This window comes from Lagenorhynchus albirostris, chromosome 3 (assembly GCF_949774975.1).
Source record: "Lagenorhynchus albirostris chromosome 3, mLagAlb1.1, whole genome shotgun sequence".
Taxonomy (NCBI): Eukaryota; Metazoa; Chordata; class Mammalia; order Artiodactyla; family Delphinidae; genus Lagenorhynchus; species Lagenorhynchus albirostris.
The window spans coordinates 145,827,141-145,852,583 of record NC_083097.1 but is presented as its reverse complement, the minus strand read 5'-3'; the positions used below and the strand labels follow the sequence as shown (position 1 = coordinate 145,852,583).

The 25,443-nt window shown below is 49.1% G+C and overlaps 2 protein-coding genes across 3 annotated transcripts in view; one reads left to right on the top strand and one right to left on the bottom strand.

Moving 5' to 3' along the window:
* The window catches only part of KCNIP1 (potassium voltage-gated channel interacting protein 1), a 355,999-nt gene that overhangs the window by 318,785 nt on the left and 11,771 nt on the right, over positions 1-25,443 (bottom strand). The gene's annotated exons all lie outside the window — the stretch shown is intronic.
* KCNMB1 (potassium calcium-activated channel subfamily M regulatory beta subunit 1) lies at positions 5,813-17,311 on the top strand. The gene is made up of 4 exons (XM_060146549.1): positions 5,813-5,983; positions 9,460-9,617; positions 11,667-11,838; positions 16,904-17,311. The coding sequence occupies exons 2-4, from the start codon at positions 9,484-9,486 to the stop codon at positions 17,171-17,173; spliced, it is 576 nt and encodes a 191-aa protein (XP_060002532.1). The 5' UTR covers positions 5,813-5,983; positions 9,460-9,483; the 3' UTR covers positions 17,174-17,311.

The following is a 25,443-nucleotide window of genomic DNA, read 5'->3' as shown; positions in this document are numbered from 1 at the left end:
CCCACAAACTATGGCATGAAAAGAGCTCCATCTGCCTACATCTACCTACCTCTCTTTCTCTCTCTCTCTCTCTCTCTCTTTCTCCCCTTCCCCTCCCCCTCAGTCTTAAATCAGGCTGGGGCAGGGCTAGGAAACTGACATCTTCCATCTTCTATGGCTCTCTCATCTCTATCCCCAGGTTCTGATTCCTAAACTGTGTCCTTATAGATCCAACCTCCTGTGTACCTGTCAACTCAGGGAAAATGACTTCGGATGCCAGTGAGGGTGAGGGTTGGGGTGGAATAGGTCTGATAACCAGCAGAGGGCAACTCTGAGTTCCAACAAACAAGCACCATTCTTAAATATCCCACAATGGCATGATCAAATATATTATGGTTTACCCATAAAGTGGAATATTATACAACCTTAAAAATGTCATATGAGGGCTTCCCTGGTGGCGCACTGGTTGAGAGTCCGCCTGCCGATGCAGGGGACGGGTTCGTGCCCCGGTCCGAGAGGATCCCACATGCCGCGGAGCGGCTGGGCCCGTGAGCCATGGCCACTGAGCCTGCGCGTCCGGAGCCTGTGCTCCGCAACGGGAGAGGCCACAACAGTGAGAGGCCCGCGTACCGCAAATGTCTTATGGGATGGGAAAATGATTATAATATTGTGTTATAGTAAAAAGCAAGATTTTTTTTTTCCCTGGGCAAATGCTCCAGTATGGAAGAAACTTGAGGACATTATGCTAAATGAAATAAGCCAGACACAGAAGGACAATGACCGTATGATTCTATTTATATGAGGTATCTAAAGGAGTCAGACTCACAGAAGCAGAAAGTAGAATGATGTTTGCCAGGGCCTGGGGGGAGCCGAAAGTCGGCAGTTGTTTAATGGGTACCGCGTTTCAACTTTGCAAGATGAAAACATTCTAGAGATCAGTTGCACAACCATGAGAATATAGTTCCTCCACTGAACCGTACACTAAAAACACGGTTAAGAGGGTAAACAAAAGTTTTCAAGTAAGAGATTTTTTTTTTTCCAAGCCAAACAACAAACAACAGCAAAATCCCAAGATTCTCTATTTATTCCTTTGGGTGTTAGAGATGTGGCAGTGAACAGGAACGGCTCTTGCTCCGGATCTCAGGAAGCTTCCATCCCCATGGGTGATCTGTTAATGGAGAATGCACGCGAATAAATGTAAAATTACAGAAGGGAAGTGTTGTGGAGGCGGTGCACGCAGTGCTCTGAGCAGGTTAAATCAGAGCACTGACCCGGCCCAGTAGCTGAGGGGGGTGGCTAAGGGCACAGGAGGTGAGGTGAGGACCCCAGGAGTGAGTCCCGCTGGAAAGGAAGAGCTCACTAGCAGCTGGGGCCAGAGGGGGCATGCTCTCTGGAGAGAGAGCACCTGCACCCTTTTATGAGTGTCTGGAAGGATGCATGCCCCCTCCCCTCACCAGCAATTCCCTTCGTATGGCGTGGCGAGGTTATCATTGAGCCTTCATCTTCCTCCTGTCCTTTTCTGTTGCCCACCTTTTCCACAGTGAGCTCAGATGATTTTGCAGAAAGGAAAAGGCATAAAAAAAAAAAATCTCACCTTACTACACAGATGGACTGCAGGGCTCTTGACCTATGTTCCTCCTTGTTTCAAAGAGGACTTCAAGCTGCTTACAATTATGTTTACAATCCAGCAGGCTAAAATGCCTTGTCGTTAAGTAAGAAAAATGCAGCAAGGGGAAAAAGTGGCTAGAAGAGTCAGGAAAAAGGAGCGAGGTAGCCCTTCGCTCACAGGGAGAGAGCCTGTCCTGCTCCCCGGCGGCAGGGCTCCCCTTGTCATTTGATTCGAATATTGGCATTTCATTGTCTGTTTTTGTATTGATACTTTGTCTTCTCAACTCTATTGAAAAATCTTTTGTTGTGATTTATTCTGCTCCTCATTACTCTCTCTCCCTTAAAACATGTTATTTTATCTTTTCTGTTGTGACTTTTCGCAGTGTTAAAAATCCATCCTCGCTCCCCTGCAGGGAAGGAGCCACATCTGACCCACAGGTCAGCACAGTGACAGATTCACAGCCTGTGCACAGCAGGCCCTCAAATATCTGTGAGCGGATGGCTTATCTAGGGCTGAGAGCTCCTCACACCCTCCCCCTGGCAGCACTCAGCCAGTGACACACCCTCAGCAGGGGCTCAGGACACGGGTTGCCAGTTTGATTTATGGGACTTCTCATCCCAAGTGGCCACACAGAATAGATGTTGATTCAAAGGGTTTACATAAGTAAGTGGGTACACAATCCAGAAAGGGCTATAGACCGAGTAGAAGGGGTGTGTAAAGCAGCTGAAGCAGACATCATAAAGAAACTCTGGTCCTCTCGAAAACAGCATCTGGGGGAGACATGGAGGGACAAGGATGGGCTGTGGAGCCAGCAAGCACAGGTGCACATCCGGCTCCATCACATCACATGCCACGGGAGTGACCTTGGGCAAATAACTGAAACAAGAAGACCTCTTGTGAGGACTGCCAAGAGGAACGTATGTGTGTATGTATTTGTGTATGTGTATGCATACATGTGTATATGTATATGCATGTGTACGTGTGAGTGTGTCTATGTCTATCTGCATATGCATATGTATATGCACATGTGTGTATGCATGTGGATATGTATATATGTGCATTGCATAGTATATGCACATGTGTATGCACACACATGCATACATATGTACACAGATATAGGTACATGTATATGTGCATACACACATGGATGTCTTTGCATTATGTGTATGCATACGTGTGTATATGCGCATGTGTGTGAATGCACACATGCAAGTACATGTGTACACACGTACCGGCGCATATGCGCACACACATGTACGTATGCATATGTGTAGCACGCATGTGTGTATGCACATGTGTGTTTGTGTGTATATGTATGCACACACATGCATGTATATGTGTATTTGCATATATATATGAATCATGCCCTGGCGCAAGTAGATGCTTGATAAATGAAAATGCCCTCCTATATCACTGCCCTTCTATTCCTTTTGTGCAGCAGTGAACAACCTGATAGAAGACTATACAGAGCATTTCTAAAGCTCCCCATCACATGTCATACAGCAATCTCAGGCTTTTTAATCCTGGTTCTGTACTACCACTGTCACCAGCAACAATAACAGTTCCCCTTCCAAATCACTTACAACATGTTCCCGTTACTATGGCTGCATAACAAATCCCCCCCCCCAGAACATAAGGGCATAAAACAACCACTTAATTTGCTCATATGTTTTGTGGATGGGGAATTCATCGAGGGTGCAGAATGGTGGCTGATGTCTGAGGCCTCAGCTGGGGGACTTGAAGGCTGGGGCCTGGAGTCATCTGCAGGCTCCTTCACTTATATACCTGGGAGGTGCTGTTTGCGAGAGAACTGAGCTGGGGCTGTCAGGTGGAACACCTACATGGGGCCTCTTGGCTTCTTCACGATACGGACAGTGTCCGGCGAGAGAGTGCCCAGTGAAAGCTGTACCACGGTTTACGACTTAGCCTTGGGAATCACAGTGTCACTTCCGCCACATGCTATCCGCAAGACAGTTACAACGCTCTGCCAGGCTGAGGGGAAGGGGACAAAGATGCCCCCTCTTGATGGAGGAATGTCGATGTCACAATGAAAGAAGAGCACATGGGGTGGGATGTGTGTTGGTGTAGCCATCCTGGGAAAATGCAATCTGCCACATTATGTGTCAGGTAGCTCAGATGATCTCTTATTCCTCAAAAAACACTGAGGGGCTACCTATACGTATCTCCACTCTAGAGATGGACAAACTGAAGCGCAGAGAGGCAAAGTAACCTGCCTTGGGCGGTGTATTTAACGTCTCTGAACCTCAGTGAGCCCCCTCTATAAAATAGGTAGAAAATCCTCTACCTGAATGGATGACTGTGAGCCTGCAGTGCTTATTACCTTATGAGGTTGTTGGAAGGTTGAAGTTGGGGAAGTGATTTTGTGATCTCTCATCTCAGTGCAAAGTACCAGTCTTCACTGCTGTGGCATCATTATTTCCTTGCCTTCCACATACAATCATCTGTCCCACACAAACCCCACAGCCAACCAGGGACCAGGGTTTCCACCCGCATACCGTGAAGAGCGAGTATGTCAACGCCTTCTGGCAGGGGTTAGCTTTGATGCAGCAGAAGGATCGCACCCTCCTTCCCTGCCTGTTCCTATCTTCCAGGAGGGAAAGTACCTTGGGAAGAATGCTAGTGTTTGTTTATAAATTCCAAATGTATAACCCTTAATACCTCATTTAGTTGGTTAAATGTAACCCTTTAGTCATATGAAAGGCCATCTGTTGTACTGTGTGTCTCTCCCCCAGGGGAGCAGAAGGAAGGACCGGCATTTTTGCATGAGTTCATGGGCGGGAATCTTCTGGCTCCCGGGGGTGGGGGTGGGGGTGGGGTGGGTGGGCCAAGGACCTTCTTGGAAAATCATTCCTCTGGGGATGCGTTCCAGGCCCTATGTCCTTTGTTGACAATGCAGTATCTGTAAGGTCTGAGGCCTTAAGGGACCTCCTTTGCTATGATGTCTGTTATATAGATGATTTACTCTACTGTTCACAGGATTCCATTAGGAAAGGGGCAGTGGAAGGGAGCTAAGTGCTGGAGAGTATGTAGCGGCCTGAACATCGCTCTCATTTCATGGCCTGCCGGGCTGGCTGCCTCATAGCAGCGGAGGCAGGAGTGAGGGAAGGGCTAGAACACGTTCAGCAGGCATGGCTGGGCTGTGCTCACCTCCCCAGGAGCTGGGGGTACTCAGGTGACCGCCAGAACCTCAGGTGGCAGGTGTCTGTATAACCGAGGTGAGCTTTTATATTTTAGAGAAACACCAGTCTCAGCAGAGAGAGCCCCGGCTCTGCAATCTGGAAGGGCCAGCTTTGAATCCGGCTCCTGCCCTTAGAGCAGGGTAACCGTGGACCAGTAACTTACGGCCTCTGAGCCTCAGATTCAGTTTCTTCGAGTAAAGTGTGGGGCAGAGGCATGCTAACCACCCGCATCATGCCTGATACTTAGGGGAGGCCCAATACATGGGGTTTGCTTTTGTCGCTGCTTTTTAATCCTTACAGGAAGCGGAGGGAAACATGGTTTTGCCTGCAGACGCTGCTGCTTGTCTTTCCTATTGATGGGAACACGTCTCTGCCCATGAGCCCAAAATGTACAGTTTGACAGTCTCTGGGAGGCCATAGGGCCAAGAAGGCTATTCCTGGACATGGCTGGCTGGAAGCAGCGGTCCCTCTCTCACTGCTCCCAGCTTCTGCTTGGTTGGTCTTTAAAAGGTGAGTTTCTTTTCCCCTGCCCCAAATCTCCACCATCTCTAACCCTCATCACTACCCTGAACAAAGTAAGATTTAAAAATCCCAAGAGCACAGATGGGAAAATTGAGGTTCAGAGAGGTGCTGTGACCTGCCCAGGGTCACACAGCACACAAACGCCAAAGGCTAAGGGTTTTCGGTTGCTCTAGCGGGGAAATGCCAGCCCCTCAGCGGCTGACAAGCCCAACCCCTCAGAGCTTCAACTCCTCCTCCCTCCCCCATGTCAACAAAAAGAAACTCATTTTCTATTCCTGGCTTCTCTGCCAGCTCAGAGAAGGGACTGAGTGAAGAAGAAATGTCTCCAAATATACCCAGATGGTCTTTCCTGACTTCTCAGTTTTGCTGTCTGTTTTACGAAATCTGTTTTCCACTAGACTCTGGGAACTGCAGGTGCAGGGGCCTGGGTAACAGCTGCCCTCCTCTGGGCTGGGTACCTGCTCTCCCGAGTTTGTGTCCTGGGGCTGTGTGCTCAGACTTGACCATGTTTGGGCATGGAGGCTCGTCTCAGATGGGAACCAAAGGCCACTTCCCCAGAGACGGACTGGGAGCCCAAACTTCCTGCTGGAGCTCAGGCGGCCTCTTTTGGGGTGGGGGCTGGGGGCCAGGCAGAAAAGTGTCTGCCGAAGACTCACAGGGCACCAGGGAGACTGTGAGTACCAAGTTCAAGGGCACTGGGGAAGTGGTTTCTCCAGAGACTGGGGCTGGAGGGGAGATCTTCGTGGAGGGAGGCTGGCAGTGGGAGCTCCCTCCCTCGACGGGCTGTCCATCAGGATTCTGGGCTCCAGACGAGTTGATGTTGTGTCACTCGGGACTAGAACTGCTGGACTCATGGTCTGGTGGCCTTCGGGGGGCCAAGGGTAAGGGTGGGCGCTCCATGGCCCAGTCACTGTAGTAACTCAGTGCTCTGGCCCTCAGGTCTCAGCTCCCAGAGCAGCCAGAGGGCAGCAGCCTGGAGATCAAGACCAGTCCTGGCACTTGTCACCAGGGGAGGGGGTAGGACAGAAACAGGCCCAGCAGGAGCACTGGGGACTTCTGATCCAAACCTTCAGGGTTTTCTTTGTTAATAGTAAGAGTTAATATTTATCGAGGGCTTGCGTTGGGCCAGGCGCTGTGATAAATATGATGTTCGATACATCCTTTGCTCTTTGTCAGAACTCTCGGAAGCAGGTACTATCATACTCGTTTTACAGTCACAAGGTTGCTAAGTAGCAAAGCCAGGATTTGATTCCATGTCTGATGACCTCAGAACACCCCCTGTCCCTCACTCCACCAGACCCTTAAACACTGTCCTCTATGCCCTGTCCTCTTCAGGAAAAGGAGGTCAACCCAAATACCAGGTCACACAGGACCCTCCAAAATCTTGTCTTGCTTGGCCTTTCTTCATCCTTCCTAAATCCACCCCAGACCTCTAGTGACTTTTCTAAATGGGAAGCTATATCCCCAAAGTCCAGAGATATTTAGCAATTCTCAAAACTGAGATAGTCTTCTTAGAGTCTAACTGAAATCCTTCCTTTTACAGCTGCAACCCATTTCTTCTTGTCCAGACCTCAGGGGATGTCAGCAGCTCCCAACCTTCCTCCTGTCTAAAGGCTCTCACTGTGGTGGTTGTATCCTATGACCATATCCGTATCCATATCATCTCCCCCTTCTTTTATCCTGCGTGGTCTTACGAGGATTTATCGAAACTCTGAAGCCTACTCCTTCAGTGCGGGCCACAGTCTCACCAGAGCATTGCAGACAGGTGGGATCTGAACGAATGGCAGATTCCAGACTGTTCTCTGACAGGGAGCCTCCCATCTCTTTTCCTCCTGAGTTCTCAGACCCGGTAGCACAGGGTCCTGCCTTCCCCAGCCTCGGGAGTGCCCAGGGGCTGGGAGGATATAAGAAGCTGTGCAGCAGAAGGGCCAGTGCCCCTGGGGGCTGATTAGCCAGGAAGGCAGGGCAGGCCTCCCCGCTTCAAGGATGCGCCGACTCTCCCAGGAAAAGACTGGTTTTGTTGTGAGCGCTCGGCCTAGGTCCTCCCTCCAAGGCAAGATTCCTTCTTGGCCCCAGAGACTTGTGTTCCACAGTCCTGGGGCTGGGACCAGGCACCAGTGACCATAGACAGTCCTGGGGAAGCAGGCCACGTGGGCTTTTAGCCCATCCTCAGGTGGCTGTGTTCCTTTACCTGCAAAAACGTGGACGGGCTTGTTAAACTGGCCCCAGGTAAACAGTGATGTGGACTGTCCCACTCCCACAAGACGCAGAGACAGAAGGACAGAAGTAATAGGACGGAAGTGAATTGAACAGAACATCTTTCTTTGTCAAGGGAACATTTTTTCCCTTGTGAGTTCGTAATGTCTGTTAGAATGTAGGGAAACCCCACTTCTCAGTGCCCCAAATGTGGAAGGAAAAGTCATCATTGGGTGAGGGAGTCAATCATCTTGGAGGGAGTGACAGGGCTGTAACCTTGGTATCTGACGCTGGAATCCCCTCTTTAGGACACTAGGGGAGGGGGAACAGCTGGAGTGGGGAGGAAAGGGGGTCAAGCATCTCTGATTGGACACTTGAAACAGTCCAATAGTTAGGAGAGAAGCCTGAGTAGAAAATGAAGCACTTTGCTGAAAATTCCTTTGGACTAATAATGCCTATCTCCTGGATACTCACTAATTCATAAAAATATTAGGTTTATTACTTTAGGGACCTGGTGGGGAAAATAAATTCCTTCCTGATATCTGGCTAAAATTTCCCCTACAACAGGGATTACAGAGAAAGGCTCCACGGCCCCTGCATCCTTGGTAGAACTGCTACCTTCAACAACAGACGAAACCCCAGCAAAGGAATTTACCACAGGCTGTGAGGCAATACACAGAGGGATGGGAAATCCATACAAGGACAGAAGCCAGGCACCTCTGGCTCCAGGCGGCACACGGGTGGCAAGAGTGACACTGCTGGAGGGTGTTCAGTGCGCCCAGCAGGGGAGGGAGGGGCCCCGCTTGCCCTGGGGAGAAGCAGATTCCCAGAAGAAAAACGAGGGGCTTCTGGCCCAAGAAGGGGGAAGGGAGGAAGATGCCTGTCACTCCCGTGCAATCTGCTTTGGCCCAGGGTAGCTCAAGTCCCCGTATAAGAGAGCAGTTGCTGAGGCCACATAATGCCTCCTGCCCTTGCTTGGAGCAAGGAGGAGGCTCTTACAGGATCCCAGTAGTGGAGACACCTCCTGCCACCCCAATGCCTGTGGCTGCCCTCTGGGGGCCCTGCTGCCCCTTCTCTGCATGCTGCCCACGCCCAGCCGGCCCTGCTGTGGGACTGTTTTGGTAGAACTGTGAAATGCTCCAAGCTGTTCTGAGACAAGTATCCTAGGAGAAAGAGCACAGATGGTCCACTTCTGCAGGGAGGATATTAGTTTATCTCCAGTATTAGCTTCCTATCAGTGCTGTAACAAAATACCACAAACTTGGTGGCCCCAAACAACAGAAATTTACTTACACACAGTTCCGGAAGCCAGAAGTTTAAAATCAGCAAGATGTTGGCCAGGCTAAGTCAAGGTGTCAGCGGGGCTGTACTTCCTTCAGAGGCTGTAGGGGACAATACGTAATTCCTTGCCTCTTCCAGCTTCTGGTGGCTGCCCGCACTCCCCGGCACGTGGCCACATCACTCCAATCTCAGCCGCCCTGGTCATAGCGCCCTCTCCTCTTTTGTGTCTAATCTCCCTCCACCTCCTTCCTATAAGGATTCTTGCAATTACATTTAGGTCTACATGGATAGTCTAGGATAATCTCCCCATCTCAAGATCCTTCATTTAAAATCTTTGCCATGTAAAGTAACGGTCACAGATCCTGGGGCTGAGAACATGTGTACCTTGGGGGCCACTACTGAGCCTGTCACACACTATGTGACCTTGGGCCAGTCACTTTACCTCTCTGAGCCACAGGTCCTTCATCTGTAGAATGGGGATGATAGTACTTGCCTCTCAGAGCTGGGGGGAGGCTTACATGGGGTCCAAAGAACCCTCTGAGGTTGCCAAGCTCCATATAAAAGTAAAGATGATGTTGATATTTGAGCACCTTCTTCTCTCACCTGTCCTCCCTTCTGTGGTTTACCTATCACCTGTGCTGATCTCACATCTGTTTGCCTCCATGGTCCTAGAAATGACTGCTGTCCCTTGTGGACATGGGGAAGAAGTTGGTGATGGCTCAGAAGCGGGGAGAGACCCGAGCCCTTTGCCTGGGTGTGGCCATGGTGTTGTGCGCCGTCATCACCTACTACATCCTTGGCACGACCATGCTGCCCCTCTACCAGAAAAGGTACGGAACCCTCCCGGCCTGGCCCCATCCTCCGGCCTCTCCCCTAAGGGTCTGGTCTGCAAGGAACCCCAGGCTTCTTCTTACCCTTCCCCTTGACCCTCACACCAGGCAGGAAGGTCTGGACAATCCTCATTCTTAGGGTCAAGGGTTCAAGTGCATGGAGGGTAGGCCAGACTGGGCCCTGCACGTCTGGAATTCTGGAACTTGGGTGTAAAAGATGCAGGAGGCCCTTCTCACAAGAAACAGCCAAGGAGGCCAACACCTCTTCCCTGGTGGTCCAATGGTTAAAATCTGCCTTCCAATACAGGGGACGTGGGTTTGATCCCTGGTCGGGGAACTGAGATCCCACATACGGCAGGGCAACTAAGCCCGCGCGCCGCAACTACTGAGCCCACATGCCTCAATTGGTGAGCCTGCGTGCCGCAAACTACAGAGCCCATGCGCCCTGGAGCCTGCATGCCACAACTAGAGAGAGAAAACCCGCACGCCACAACTAGAGAAAAGCCCACACACCACAACTAGAGGGAATGCCACGTGTCTCAACTAGAGAGAAGCCCGCATGCCACAACTATGACCTGACGCAGCCAAAAATAAAAAAATAAAAAGAAAGAAAGAAAGAGCCAAGGATCAGAGCAAACGCCCCAGTGTGAGTCTGATCCCAGGAGGAATCAGAGAGTCACAGAATTTTGTAGCTCATCTGCATTTTGGTTCTCTTTCACAAACCTCTGAGTCAAGTGGGCATCTATCTTCCTGTTGAATATCTCAAGTGATGGGGAGCTCACTACCTCAATTGTATACACCTTTCTGATAAGTAGGGAGTGTCTACACCGAGCCAAAAACTGTTACCCTGGAGCTCTGCTCTGGAATCTCAGAGAATGTCCCATGCCTTTGCTGCCTGACATGTCAACCACTTAAGCTTTTAAAGGAAAGGCTGTGAAGTCCCCGATCCATGTTCTAATGGGAACAAATATGCTCCGTTCTCTCAGCCTGATCTTAGGATAAGTCTCAGACCCTTGCCTCTGGCCGCGTTCCAGCGGCTGACAGCCCCCTCGGTCTGGCAATGTGTCTCCTGCCTGGTAAATGGGAAATGAGTCACAATTGATTCACTGGTGTGTTGATGAGCCTGTTATGCTCTTCCGGGCCTGCTCCTGCCCCACTTTTTACAGCCCTGGAGCCATTCCAGGCTGGAATCTTACCGAGTAAGGCACCGCTCAGAGCAGCCATGTGCCTCCAACACGTTTTCTCCGGGTTAAGCATCTTCCCCTCTCGGGAAACAAATCAAGCCCCTCCTTCATCTACTCTTTTTAAAGAAAAGGGCACAGATTCTGAAGCCATCCATACCTGGCTGCATGTCCTGTGTGGCCTTGGAAGAATCACTCGACCTCTCTGAACTTCTCTGCCACCCTCTTCAAGACGAAGATGGATGTGGCTAAGGTGTCTGAGGTCGGGCTGCCCATCAGAATCACTGAGAGGAGTTTTAAAAACACACCAGGGGGCTTCCCTGGTGGCACAGTGGTTGGGAGTCCGCCTGCCGATGCGGGGGACACGGGGTCGTGCCCCGGTCCGGGAGGATCACACATGCCGCGGAGTGGCTGGGCCCGTGAGCCACGGCCGGTGAGCCTGCGCGTCCGGAGCCTGTGCTCCGCAACAGGAAGGGCCACAACAGTGAGAGGCCCGCATACCGCAAAAAAACCCCAAACAAACAAACAAACAAACAAAAACACACCAGGGCCTGGAGCCCACCTACCTTAGAAATTCTGATTCACTTGTTCTGGGGTGTGGTTTGGCCCGACAATCTTTACAAGCTCCCCAGGGTATTGGGTGAGCAGCCAGGGCTGGAACCACTTATGCAGATGTTGTCCAAAAGGCCCCAAAGCGTTGATATTTAGATTCTACGATTCCTCCCCTGGGCCCAGGGACTCTGGGGTCACGCTCCTTTAGTGCCAGATGCTGAGGGTCTCGGCCCTGGGTCTCTCTAAAGGGGTTCACACTGGGCAGTCTGTGCCATCCGGGTTCTGAGATGTGTGTGTGTGTGCATCGTCTCCCCAGTGTGTGGACCCAGGAATCCATGTGTCACCTGATTGAGACCAACATCAGGGACCAGGAGCAACTGGAGGGCAAGAAAGTGCCCCAGTACCCGTGCCTGTGGGTCAACGTGTCATCCGTGGGCCGGTGGGCCGTGCTGTACCACACAGAGGACACTCGGGACCGGAACCAGCAGGTACTGATGGGGGGGGCGAGGTACGCATCCCCTTACCCCGGCAGGCGTGTGCGCCTGTCCCTAGCTGGTTCCCTATCCCCGCTCTGGAGAGCGGAGGCCGGGAAAGATAAACCCACTTGACCAGGGGCCACAGCTGGTATGAGGTCCAGACAGCCTTAGCTCTTCTGCACTGGAGTCAGGCAGACCTGCCACCAACCAGCTGTGTGGTGGGCGCAGCCAGCGCGGCCCCCCTAAGCCTCAGTTTCTACATCTGTTGAAGCGCTGTTATGAAGTCAGGGACTGTTTATGATGTACCAAGCTCGATGCTGGGTGGATAGCAGGCACAACAAAGAAGCTGTTAATGGTCTTGCTTCATCCTGTAAAGTGAGTCACATGAGAGGCCGGACCCAGAGCTGACCCCACAGAGAGGAACCCCTGTGACTCCCCCCTGCAACTCTAGGAAACCAGAGGCCCAGGTTTGGAGCAACCTTTGGAGGCCAACACTTGGGAGATGTACCCATCACTGCCTCTCAACAGCCCCCCACCCCAAATCCACCATTGTAGCCCTTTCTATAGGAAACACAAGTTGGCCCATTTTCATTCACTCATTCCCTTGCTCTTTCATTCAGCCATCGCTGAGCACTTCCTGTGTTAGGGGCTTTGGGTTCAAGAGGAGAGAGCTCATATGTGACATAACACCTAGTAGAGAGGAATCAGTGCCATAGGGAGAAACCAAAAAAATTATGGGCATTAAAGGAGGAAGTGACATTTCCTAGCACATTGAGGTGAGGGTATCAGAAAGGCATTTGGGTTAAAAATCAGGCAGGTACAGTTTACACAGAAATACGGGGCGGGGGACATAGATATCAAGGGGAGGCAGAGAACAGGCATGAGGAGGGAAGGCCGTGTAAGAGAGAGGTTCCAACACCGGCACAGACAGTGCCACAGGATGGGGTGTAGCGGGAAAATGTTTCAGAGGTAGCCTAGGGTCTGTTCTCAGAAGCCCCCCACACTACCAAAGTGGACAATTAAACTGGGGTGGGTTTTTTTGTAGTTTTTTTCTTTGTTTTTTGAGAGAAGAAGAACTTTAATGAAGAATGTTACATGTTATAGAAGGTAATTAGCCCCCATATTAAAAGAATATTACAGAAAACACTTTCCTGAATTTTTTTTTTTTTTTCTAAAAGGACAGTCTTCAAGGGTGTCTGAGAGTGATAGCAAACACAACACAGTAGGAGAGAAGGAGGGGAGGTTGAATTCCAGCATTCCCGGACACAGCACAGTTAGGGAAGCACGTGAAGGAACCATTTTACAGAGAATGGGATTAGGCATTCATATTCAATCAGGATTTTTTTTTTTTTTTTGAGCTTTAACAGTTCAGCATAAGGAAGGAAACTGGGAAGGAAAGATGGAGGAAGGGTTAAGCTTATCCACAATTGCCATTTTACAGAAAAACACACTGGTTCAACCATATGAGATGCGCAGGTTAGTCTTCCCCGTGTAGCCCTGCAAATACGTAGAGCAAATGCCAAGGCGGCCATCTGGGCTCGGGGTTAACGTACTGGGTACACAGTTTGAAAGAGACTCTGATTCCACCAGGGCTGGTCTCTCATCAGCCTGGTCTGGGAACACATGAAGTTCCTTTGCATTTGCATCAAAAGGCCAGAGCTTTGCCTGGAAAAACCTCAGACCAAATAATGCTCGTGGTGCTGGCTGTAACAGGGAGTAAAGCCATTTGCAACTCCTAATAGACTCCACCATTTCCTGGGGGAAGGTTCTACTGATTACCAGGGATTTAAATTCAAGCAAACCGTAAAGAAGGGAAAGACTAATGATATTCTGGAGCTGTATAAGCTGTGTGCCTGACTTCCCTGCCAAGGACTACCAAACTGTGGAATTAAAATGTGATCAGGGAAGCTGGGGTTCCTCACCTCTGTCTGTGGGTTAGATCCATCTGGGGGACTTAGAACCAGGGTCCCACACCAGACCCACGGATGCAGAATCTCTGGGCTCTTCAGGTGATTCCGAGATTCCTTGGGAATTACTGCTGTGAGCAGCTGGGAGTCTTTAAAGGATTTGGGGTCCTGGCAGCATGATCAGAGTGATGTGGAGGGCTGTGGGGTTCAGTTACTGGCGAGGGAGGTGAGGGCCACAGCAAACACCTGGGACAGCTCGGGCAGGGATGGATGCAGACAGAATTTAGCAGCTGATGGGATGGGAAGGGGAAGGGTGCCGGAGGGACAGTGGGATCATTGACAGTGCTAGGGGGTCATGGAGACGTGGGTCCGGGCAGTGCAAGGCGGCCTGACTTGTTCTGTCATCACTAGCATGACTCGGCCATGCCAGATGGAGCTAGAGCCTCCAAACCTACCTGAATCAGCTCCTCCCATGACCCCTGCCTCTTCTTTGGCATCCAGGGGCCCCTGATTTATTCAAGGATCAAGAAGCACATTTTCAAAGACAAGCAGAAGTGATCACTGGTGCAACGGGGGCTGGGAACAGGCTGGTTTGCAGGCTGCCACCCCGGTCCTGAGGCTGCCAGAGGAGCGAAAGGCCAGATCTTCTCCCTAATGGGCTGTCAGCAGCCTCTCAGACATGCCTCTGTCTGGCCTTGGAAGGACAGCACTGGCAGCCGCTGGATATTCTATCTGTTATCCCATAGCATCCAGGCACCACCAGGAGTGTGCCAATGGCAGGTTGCCACTCTGGCGTGACAGCGGAAGTGGCCTTCACGGTTTTGCCAAACAGCTGTGTTGGTGCACCAGCTGTTCCTCCCACCTTTGTTCAGCTCCTTGCAGTGCAAGGAGCCAGTGTTCCAGGCCAGCTGGGTGTCTTCTGGAATCACATGTGAAAGGCCTGGCAAGGCTGTCTCCCCCAACCCCTACTATGAGGAAGGGTGTCGCCAGCCCACTCTTGTATTCTTCCATGAGACTTAGCCTGGGGGGGATTCTAAGCCCCTCCCCACGGTCTATGCTGAGAACAGTGACACTGCAGGGCTTGGGGGGAGAGGCTAGATCATTTAAGATCCTTTAGACAACTCACGGTTAGCTGGACCCAAGGCAGGGGAGAGAGGATGCAAGTGGGCCCCAGGCCTCTGAGGTTGGCTCTGCAGAGTAAACTCCTGTCCAGTGTCTAGAGAACATTAAGGATCTAGAGTAATCCCAAACTGGCAAAGAATACAGTGGGACCCCAGGATGGGCACAAGTTCCCACTTCGGAGCTTGTCCATAGGCCCCTCCTTAAGGGAAAGAAGGAGTATTGTTTCAATTTCATAGTTAAGTCACAATACTATTATTAACAGCATCTTCCATTTATTGAGCACGTAATATGTCCTGGGCTCTGCGCTAAGCGCTTAACGTGCATCATCTTGGTTAACCGCCATGACAGTTCTGCTAGGCAGGCACCCTCACAAACCCAATCTACAAGGCTCAGCGAGGTTGAGACATTTGCCAAGGTCACACAACTTGGAACTTGTAGTTGCACTCAGGCCTGTCTGGTTCCATCGCCACACCTTTGCTCCGTGGGCTAGGTAACCCAAGGTCACAGTCAGAGACTTCGGGGAGATAGGACTAGGCCCTCTGAGCTCATGACTCTGGATCCACCTGCTACTGGGACCTATGGTACCCAACAAATCTGAATGCCAGATTCCTCAGGAGCCGGCTTCTCCCCAGCCTCGGCTGCTCCCTGACTGGCTGGGGACGTGAATCTGCCTCTGGATGCAGCTCTCCCACTTCCCAGGCTGTCAGAGCTGTGATGCAACCATTCTCTGTACTGCTGGACTGAACGCTGTCAGGGCAGGCAGCTTGGGGGCAGGACCTCATTTAAATACAGGGAGCAACCCAGGCCCGGGGAGAAGCTGGCGCAACACTGTCACTCGTTTTGATCTGGGACGTGATTGGACGAGGACAGTGGTCCTCGAACTTTAGTGCATGGAGGAATCACCCGATTGCTGAACCCCACCCTCAGCCGTTCAGAGTGAGGAGGGAGCCTGTGCTTATGACCAGCCTTCCAGGTAGTCTGCTGCGGAGCCCGTGCGGGGGACCACCCTCGCAGAACATCTGCCGGAGGCTCATGTAAGCAACATTCAGACCTCCTAGCACGGAAGAGGGATAAAACCAGGGTCTCCACTTTGTGCCTTCTCTGCAGAGCTTTCCATCTGGACCTCATCTGCCCAGGCCGGAAGCTTCCTAATCACAAGGATCAGTGTCAGAATTAAACGTGTCCCAGGCTCTGCCTGCACAAATGTCTTTTAAATGCATGCTCTCTTTCCTTTGAATCTCGGTGTCAGATACCAGCTGGCCGACATCTTTTGCTCGGCTCATGCAGAGTTAGACCTCAAAGGGTTTTCAATTCAAATTTTCGCCAATATTTTAAAATGGTGAGAGTTCACATTAAAATCTGGTTTTCTGGCTTCTCTACAAATATTGGAGGTCTGGCTCCAGTAGGTCTTCTGGATGGATGGCATCAGTTGTCCAGATGGGGTGATGCCTGCCAGTCTAGACGCGGCTGGCTCTCTCCAGCTCACCAGGACCACCCATCCCCTGACACCAAGTGTCAGCTGGCACCTGTCATCCTATTCCCTCCCCTACTGCACCTGTGGACGTTACCTGCCTGCGCTTTGTAGGCAATTGAGTGTATGACTTCTGCCCTGAATCGAAATATAGAGCCCACTCAGCCTGTGTCCCCCATTGGTCTCCTTAGACAGATAAGTTTGAAGTTCTTTAATAAACTCCTTTGAAAAAGCTATTGCTATTAACCCATTTAAGTGATGAAGACATCAAGGCTCAGAATGGTAAGCAATTTGCCTAAGGTTCTGAAGCCAATGGGAGCAGAGCCAGGGCTCCAGCTGGGGCCCCTGTCTCCAGGTGTGCAGCGTGTACCCTGAGCAGCTCCAAGGCCACCACCCTCCCAGACGACACTGTGTACACACCTTCTAGAAGCACGCAATGTGCAGCCTGCCAAGCTTTGGACAGTCTTAACTCCCACCCAGGGGCCTGACTCCAAAGCTGACGCTTTTCTTTATTCCATGCCAGGCCCTAAGAAAGAGGGATTTCCAATCCCATGGGTGCTCTCGCTTCTCCCTACAGTGCTCCTACATCCCAGGCAGCCTGGACAACTACCAGATGGCCCGGGCCGATGTGGAGAAGGTTAGAGCCAAACTCCACGAGCGCCAGGTTTTCGACTGCTTCTCCACGACTCGGGAGAATGAGACGAGTGTCCTGTATCAGCGCCTCTACGGTCCCCAGACCCTCCTCTTCTCCCTCTTCTGGCCCACCTTCCTGCTGACCGGTGGCCTCCTCGTTATCGCCATGGTGAAGATCAACCAGTCCCTCTCCATCCTGGCAGCCCAGAAGTAGCCCCATCCACACCACATCACTGCTCGGGCCACCAGGGGCTGGATGGGTCCCCGGGCTGTTCCTCACTTGTGTCCCCATGCCTCCTCCCCCTGCCTTCCCACTCTCCCCCCTCCAATACATTCTGTCTTCTGCTGCCTGGATGGTCTTTGGGAAATCTCTTTGTTAAGTCATTTCCTACTCAAGAATGTTACAGTGGCTTCCCCGGACCCAGGAGAATGCAAGGCCAACCAGTGATAGGTCTCCTTTCCCTGTCCCCGCCCAACTGACTCAAACTTCTTTCCTGCTGTGCCACTGTCCACTGCACCGAGGACAGTGATTCTGTGCCTGTGTCCTGGCAGTTGGATCAAAGACCTGCTGGTCCCACCCAGGAAGCCATCCCTGGGAAAACTCTGTTCCTTCTTTGAATTCCACTCTGAAAACAACAGCAGCCCTCATGGGCAGAGCATACTTAGAACATTGTTTGTTTTCAGGATTCTCAGAGCTATATACATTTTTATACCAATATTATCAGATATAGGTACAAACTTCTGGTCTTAAAGCCATGGGGATATAACGTACAGCGTGGTGACCATAGTTACTAATACTTTATTGTATATTTGAAAGTTGCTAAGAGAGTAGATCTTAAAAGCTCTCATCACAGGAGAAAAAATTGTCACTGTGGGGAGATGGATATTAGCTAGGTGTGGTGATGATTTTGCAATACATACTACAGATATCGAATCATTACGTTACACACTTGAAAACTAATATAACCTTATATATCAATTATACCTCAACTTAAAAAAACCAAATATATAAAAAATAACAAGAGGCTATAAGGAAATAATGCTAAAATACATCAAAGTAGTAACAGTGGGATGGTGGTTAACTGTTACTTTCTTCCCTCTTTTTATTTTTTTTTAATTTTTAATTTTATTTTATTTATTTATTTATTTTTGTGGTACACGGGCCTCTCACTGCTGTGGTCTCTCCCATTGCGGAGCACAGGCTCTGGATGCGCAGGCCCAGCGGCCATGGCTCACGGGCTCAGCCGCTCCGTGGCATGTGGGATCTTCCCGGACCGGGGCACGAACCCGTGTCCCCTGCATCGGCAGGCGGACTCTCAACCACTGCGCCACCGGGGAAGCCCTCCTCTTTTTATTTTTGATACTTTTCTAAATTTTCAACACTAAGAAGGTTTGGTTTCATTGTGTTTGTTTTTAATCAGAAAAGTAACAGTAGATGTTACTTTCGAAGGAAGTTTGAAAGGGTGAGCTCCCCATCACCAAGCAGATGCAAGTGGCCTGGGGAAGGGGTTCAGCTCCCATCAGAGACAGGTTTTTGAGAACACACAAGTTTAAGAACGCTGTATGGAGGGAAGGTAACCGCCGAGATGGGGAATTATGATTTACAATGCAGATAAATACAAGACGCTGGCCCTGCAGGGGAAGTCCATCTCAGTCTTAGAAAGGGGATAATTGGGGGAAGCTGTCATCTCTACCATTACCACTCCAAACACTTGGCCTAGAGCAGTCATTCTCAAACTGTGGTCCCCGGACCAGCAATATTGGCATTCTATGGAGGCGTGTGAGAAATGCACATTCTCAGGCCCTCAGCCCAGCCCTACTGAACCAGAAACCCCAAGGCGGTGTGGTGGGGAGTGGTTTCGTGGGGTCCCGAGGAGATGGACAGCAACTTTGTGTTTTAACAGTGGCTGCAGGGGACCTGTGCTGGAGCATGAGAACCACTGGTGTACAGAACCAGGGTCCTGTCACTGGGCTTTTTGGAATGAATCAATGACTTTTTGTCAGCTCCAGTCCTGAGCTGGACATGAAGTTAGGCTGGTGTCCCTGAAGCTCCTCCCGGAGCTGTGATTCCAGGTGCAGACCCTGGGGGTGAATCCTATCTCCACTTCCGCCAGACTGCACCCCCCTGATTCTCACTTGTTTCATCTATAAAAGAGAGACTCCCCATTTTGGGTAGTTGGGAGGGCTAATGAAGGTTTGACACATAGTAGGTGGTCAAAATGGAAGCTGTTGTTATAACAGTAACAAGTAATGAATACTCAGAAACTTCCAGAAGAAATTATACCAACAATAATGTTAACTAGCATTTATTGGTGCTTATTTATTCCATGCCAGACACAGTGCTAAGCAGTGTGTCTTGTAAAAATTCAGTGAGGCACTACTGAACCCACCTCACAGATAAGGAGAAGCAAAATAAGACAGTGGTTTATATATGTGGACTTGTGATGCCTACGGCCTGGCTTCAAATACCCAAACCTGTTATTCTCTAGCTGGGTGACTTTGGGCAAATAACTTCTCTGTGCCTCAATTTCCTCACTTGCAAAATAGGAACTAATAATAATATTTCCCTTTTGAGGGTTGTTGGTATTAAATGAGTTATTGTATAATGTTCCTAGAATAACGACTGACACATGCTAAGTGCTATATAAGATATTATGAGAAACTGAGGCTCTAAGAGATCATTGGCCAAGGTCAACCATATAGCAAGTGAGGAACTGGGAATCAAGCCTTGGGCTGGGTGATTCCAGAGCCTGACCTGTCAACCACAGTATTTGAGCTGATTCAGCTGAAGGGCTGAGGGACCCATCCATCCAAAGACCCGGGGGCCAGGTAAGGAAGAGTTTTGCATCCTGGGAACCCCATGGTGTCCTCATGTAAGTCAGAGATCTGAGGGAGCACCTGGAATCTGCACCACTTCTGTCACTTGCAGCCAGGGATCCCTGATGCAGCTTCACATCCTCCAGGTTCTTACTGAAGACAATCCTTCCAAGGGGAGGTAGCACACTATTCCCTGGAGTTTCTTCCTTCTGAGGTCAGGGACTTCTCAAGGGCCTTGTGAGTCTAGAAAGTCCCAGTTGTGATACTGTCCTCTAGTTCTTTGGGGGAAATTAGGTAAAGGGTACATGGGACCTGTCTGTGTTACTTCTTACAACTGCATGGGAATCTACAAGAAGAAAAAAGTCCCCATCGTGAGTCTCATTTACAGGGCTTCCTTTGCATATGCTTTCCATGCACCTGCATTTGGGGCTGAAATACAGAGAAGCTCAGATTATCCAAACCGCCCCTGCAGGGGAAAAGGCCATGACTTTCTAGCAAAAAGTACCTGGGGATGCCCAGCCCCACTGATCCATGCATTATTAACAATGATCTTCATTTGCTTGAGACAATGCCGTCCTCCTGTCAACGAATTTGGCCCACTTCTATCAAATCCCATACCTGCCTGTTGCTCACAGAACTTCATGGTCAAGACAAGAGTGACATAATGGGCATTTAAGCATGATGGAGTTAGACACGGAGGAAAATGGTTTTGGAATAATGGCTGCCTGGGAGCAGAGAGCCCTCAACAGTTCTTAAAAAAATCACTCTGCTAATGAAGTCTAGTGCTTCCATTGGTTTTGCTTTTTCTCTCCTGAGCCAGTGACTCACACCTGAAGAGGTGCACGTGGATCACTCCCTGCAACCCCCCCAACTCAGATCGCCTGGTGGAGGTCAGCGGCAAGGAGAGGAGGAGGGGCAGAGAGTGCCCGTCTTCAAGGAGCTGATCATCTTCTTGACACTCCGTCTCCCTCCTCCCCTACCATTATCAAGGGCTTCCTTCTCCACAGCGAAGAACGTAATTTATGCAAATTCAAAATAATGCAATGTAAAAATATTAGTAAAATCTCAATTTTTGTGACTTCTTGAAATGATGCCAGCCTCCCCGACCGCCATCAACAATTCATCTAAAATTCCTCCTAATTTCAAAACTCCTCGGGTGTGTGGATTGTAGACTGCATTCGCTCTATTACTAATTGGCAGTACAGGCTGGTGCATAAGAATAGCCAATGTCTTTTGCGTTTGGGGGAATTTGAATTATATGTAATATTTGCAAAGATACTGTTTGAACAAAGTGCAGCTGTCTTATACCTCACCAGCCACTGCCCTTTCACACGTAGGGAAAAGAGTAAGACCAAAGGAAAATCAGGAAGACATGAAGAAATTCACTAGAGACTAGGGTAATGGTTCTCAAAGCAGAGGACTGCAAGGTGAAAACTCTTTTTATAATACTATTTAGATACTATTTGCTTTTTTTGCTCTCATTCTCTCACCAGTGGAATTTTTCAGAGCTTATGCGGCATGTGATATCACAAAAGACTGAATGCAGACATGAGAATCCGGCAGTCTTCTACTGAACCAGACGTTAAAGAGATTTGCAAAAAGGGAAAACAGTGCTACTTTTCTTAATAATGTTTTTGAAAATATAATTATTTCTCATAAAAATATGGTCTTTTTGTTAACATGTAATGGGTATATCATTGTTATTTTAAAATAAATTCATTTAAATGAAACCTTCTGAGTTTTCATTTCTAAATGGTAAACATTAGTTAATATAACCCATATAAACCAAATCTCTTTGGAGTCCCAACATATTTTAAGATTGGAGAAGGATTCTGAGACCAGATAGTTTCAGAACTGCTGGCCTGGTGAGTCCAGAGACAGACAGGGTCCCCCTGCTCTTCCCAGCCATGCCCTGTGCACATCCAAAACCCTCCTCTAAGTTGCATCAGATTCCCACTGAGGGCCAGGAGGAGAGCATCCATTTTCCCCATCTCTCTTGGTTCCGGGTTGTCTCTTCTACAGGTGGGTCAGTTTATGGACTACCTTCCTATCCACAGGTGCTTTCCTGGAACTTCGTCATGTCGATTCAAATACAGAATTCAGCACCTTCCTAGATTTCCACAACCCTCCCTTCCCACTCATATCATGCCTGTGCTCATCAGCCAACTTCCTTAAGTGCTAAGGAGGTCGGGGAAGAGATGTCTATAAATGCAAAGCAATCGACTCCAACTGAATGTTGGACCAAGATGGTGATTCATCCCAAAGCTTGCACCTTCTGCCTCCATTAGAGAGACTTCAATCTCCCATAATCTCCCGCGTCTCACACCAACCTCCCTCGATATACATAAAAGAAAAACAGGGGTTTACTTAGCATCTGCAGCTTTAAGACCCATCTTCTCTCTCCACTCCCAGTGACACTGTTGCCCTGAGCCCTCGTCTGTCAATTCTGCAGCCTCCACTTTTCGACACGCCTTTGATTTCTTATATTCAAATGAAAACTCATCTTCTCTGAGGGTCAGTAGTTCTTTAAAGATCACCTAGTGCTTCTTCACTTTCTGATCTGGTGCTTGAACCCTCCCTATAACATTCCCCTTTAGCAACAACCTACGTCAACATCTCTTTTGACAAATAACTCACTGTACTGGGAGGTAGTTACTTCCATTTGGGGATGTATTTAGCAAATTACATCTGGAACAAGAATCTATCACCTGTAATAATAATAAGACTTAACATCTGTTGAGCACTGTAGGCCAGGATCCGGGCTAAACCCTTACATGTAAGGTCCATTTAACCCTAACAATATCCTTTAGGCTATTATTACTATCTCCACTTCAGAGATGAGGCAACGAAGGCACAGAGATTTAACTTGCCGCAGGTCGGAAGTCAGTAAGTAGCAGTTAGTGAATAGCAGAGCTGGGATTCAAACCTGAACAGTACGGCTCCAGGCTCTACTCTCTAACCACTGTGCGTCCTGCCCGTTAATCTCTGCCCCGTATCAAAAGTGGAAAATTCCCAGCAGGGCAAGCTCAGTACTGAGAGCTTTTTAAGGGCCTCTATATACATTCCCATGGAGCCGAGGCTCTCGAACGGTTCCCTGGAGCCACACCCCTGAAGAGTCCACAGCTGTGGAGTGAGGCCCCACCATATGCATCCGAAAAAGCTCTGCGAAGATTCGGATGGGGAAAGTGCCAAGATGGACAGGCAGATGAGGTTGGCTACAGTCTGCCTGATGCGGTGATCACCCAGCCCACAGCCCATGAAACACCTGGCACCAACCAGGCATGCTATGGCCACAGAAATCCCTGACCTGATGTCTCTACTAAAAAGCAGAATGGAGGAGAGGCTGGGCTGACTTGTCCCTTTCTCAGAGATCCCACACTTCTCTCAGTCAACCCTGCTTTTTTTCCCCAAGTGTTCCCAAATCCCTGGTTCACTAGTCCATTCTAGGATGTGTCCAGGAGCTGACAGCATGCTTATTTATACATAGCTTTAGAATTTGCTTTTGCAATCATTAATAAAAATTGAGCTATGTGACACTTTCTTGGTCTCTAACTAATTTTTCTGTGACTCTGTTGGCCATGCAAGTGGTAGTCTTGGAAACGTCTCATATATGTGTGTCTTTAAACACTGTTTTATATGCCCTCCGTTGGTTCTTTCCAACTCCGGGAACTGAAATTTTCTGAGCCCCAAGCCAGAACCTCATTGGTTTGGAGTAGCCTGAGCCCTCTGAGCACCTGTGAGCCTCTTAGCCACGCTGGACCATCACGTCCAGTCTTTCACCTTGTGGGGAAGATGGGAAACCCAAGCAGAAATAGGTGTCGTTTGCCCCTCCATCAGATCACGTGCCCCAAGCAAACTCGGTTATTTTTACTGAGTCAGTTGTTTTTACTCTCTCTCTCAGAACATGTTTTCAAAGCCTTTTTCTTATTCTTAAATTTTGCGGGAGGTAAGTTTCAGCTTAGTGTAACCTTATTCTTCTGGTTCTAAACTACATGTTTCATTTGTGTTTGGAGAGGGAGCCTGCAGGGAGGAAAGCTCAGAAAAACGAAAGTTCGAATCTGGCTTTTCTATGACCCTGGGCAGTTTATTCAATCTCCCTGAGACTCCGTTTCCTCAACTGGAAAATGAGCATAACATCTTTTGTTTTATAGGGTGCTTGTGATGACTCAGTGCAATACTGAATGTGAAGCTCTCAGCACTGTGTCGGGTGTATAAAAGATGCTCTGCAAATGTTCACTCTCCATTTGAGCAAACATATCTCCTTCCTCTGATTATACAGGTTCTTCTCTGTTTGAGCTCAGAGAACTTCCCAGCACCCCTCTTTTCTCATGCACAACTTCTCACTTCTCTTTCTTGTGAGCATCATTGAGGACCATCTTGCATCTCTCTCCCTTTCAATCTGTTTCTAGCTGTGTTCTGTCTTAAGAATTTCTGCCACAGAGAGATTGTCTTTGCTTTGAACTTTCTTGAATCTACTTGTTATAAACTCAGTTCTGGAGGAAAAGCAGAACCTGGTTGAACCATCCAAGGGCCAAAGGACCAGTTTCCATGATAGTCCCCTTCATGGGAGAACCACCAACATTGACAACAATAGGTCTGGCTGGAATGATTCTCTTAGTGTGAGGCAGGCAAATCCCTCGGCCCAGAAATCAGGCTTAATTGGAAATTAAATTGCATTTCCATGCCAACTGCAGGGTGCTTATATCCACAGCTAATTTATCAAGGTGATGCCTCATCTATGGGAATAGAGTGGCTGCATCAGCAAGGTTACAAGCTTGTGTCTGATGAGATGAACTTTCTTTAAAGCGCAACTTGAACGCTTCAAGCTCCTCATTTTGGGGTTTCTGCACTTACTGGCTGCCTCCTCTGTGCCAGGCACTGTGCCAGGGCCTGGAGATGTGGATGCTGGCGGGAAATGGCACTGCATTCTCCCTGCTCTGTGCCGGTGGCAGAAAGAAAATCCCATAAGCAAAAGATTCCCAAACCACAGCACTTTACTTAGTTATCCAGGGTTGAGTTGTTTAGGAAGGTAGAGAGCATTATGGATAACTTCATGGTTAAGAATCTGATCTCTATATTGAACACTGACACTAGTCGTTCACAATGAACAAGGGTGGCCAGACTCTTCACCAAGCCCTTTACACTCATGTATTCCATTCTCCAGGCAATGGTGGGAAATAAATACATGATGATTTTCATTATCCCCATTTCACTGATGAAGAAATTGAGACCTAGGAAGTATGTAACTTGCCTGAGGTCATTGTCACCCAACTAACAGGTGGTAGAGCTGGGATTTAAACTAAGGTCATCTCATAGCAGAGCCAATGCCTTTAAATGCCAGATTATACTGCTCCTTTATTTCCCCCGACTTTAATTCTAAAAGTGTCCAACTATAGAAGAGTTGCAAAATTAGTATATAGGAGACGCATACCCTTCACCTTGGTTCACAAATTATTATCAATATTTTGCCATATTTGTACTCCTTCTCTGTGTGTGTGTGTGTGTGTGTGTGTGTGTGCATTTGGTTTTCTGAATCATTTGAGGCTAGGTTCAGGGACATAAAACACAAGTCTGGTTTGGAAACCACATGGGGACGAGTTTGGCTGGAGAATGTGTTTGTAGTTGGGGAGACACGAGCTGGAAGCAGGCTGAGACCATGAGATGCCA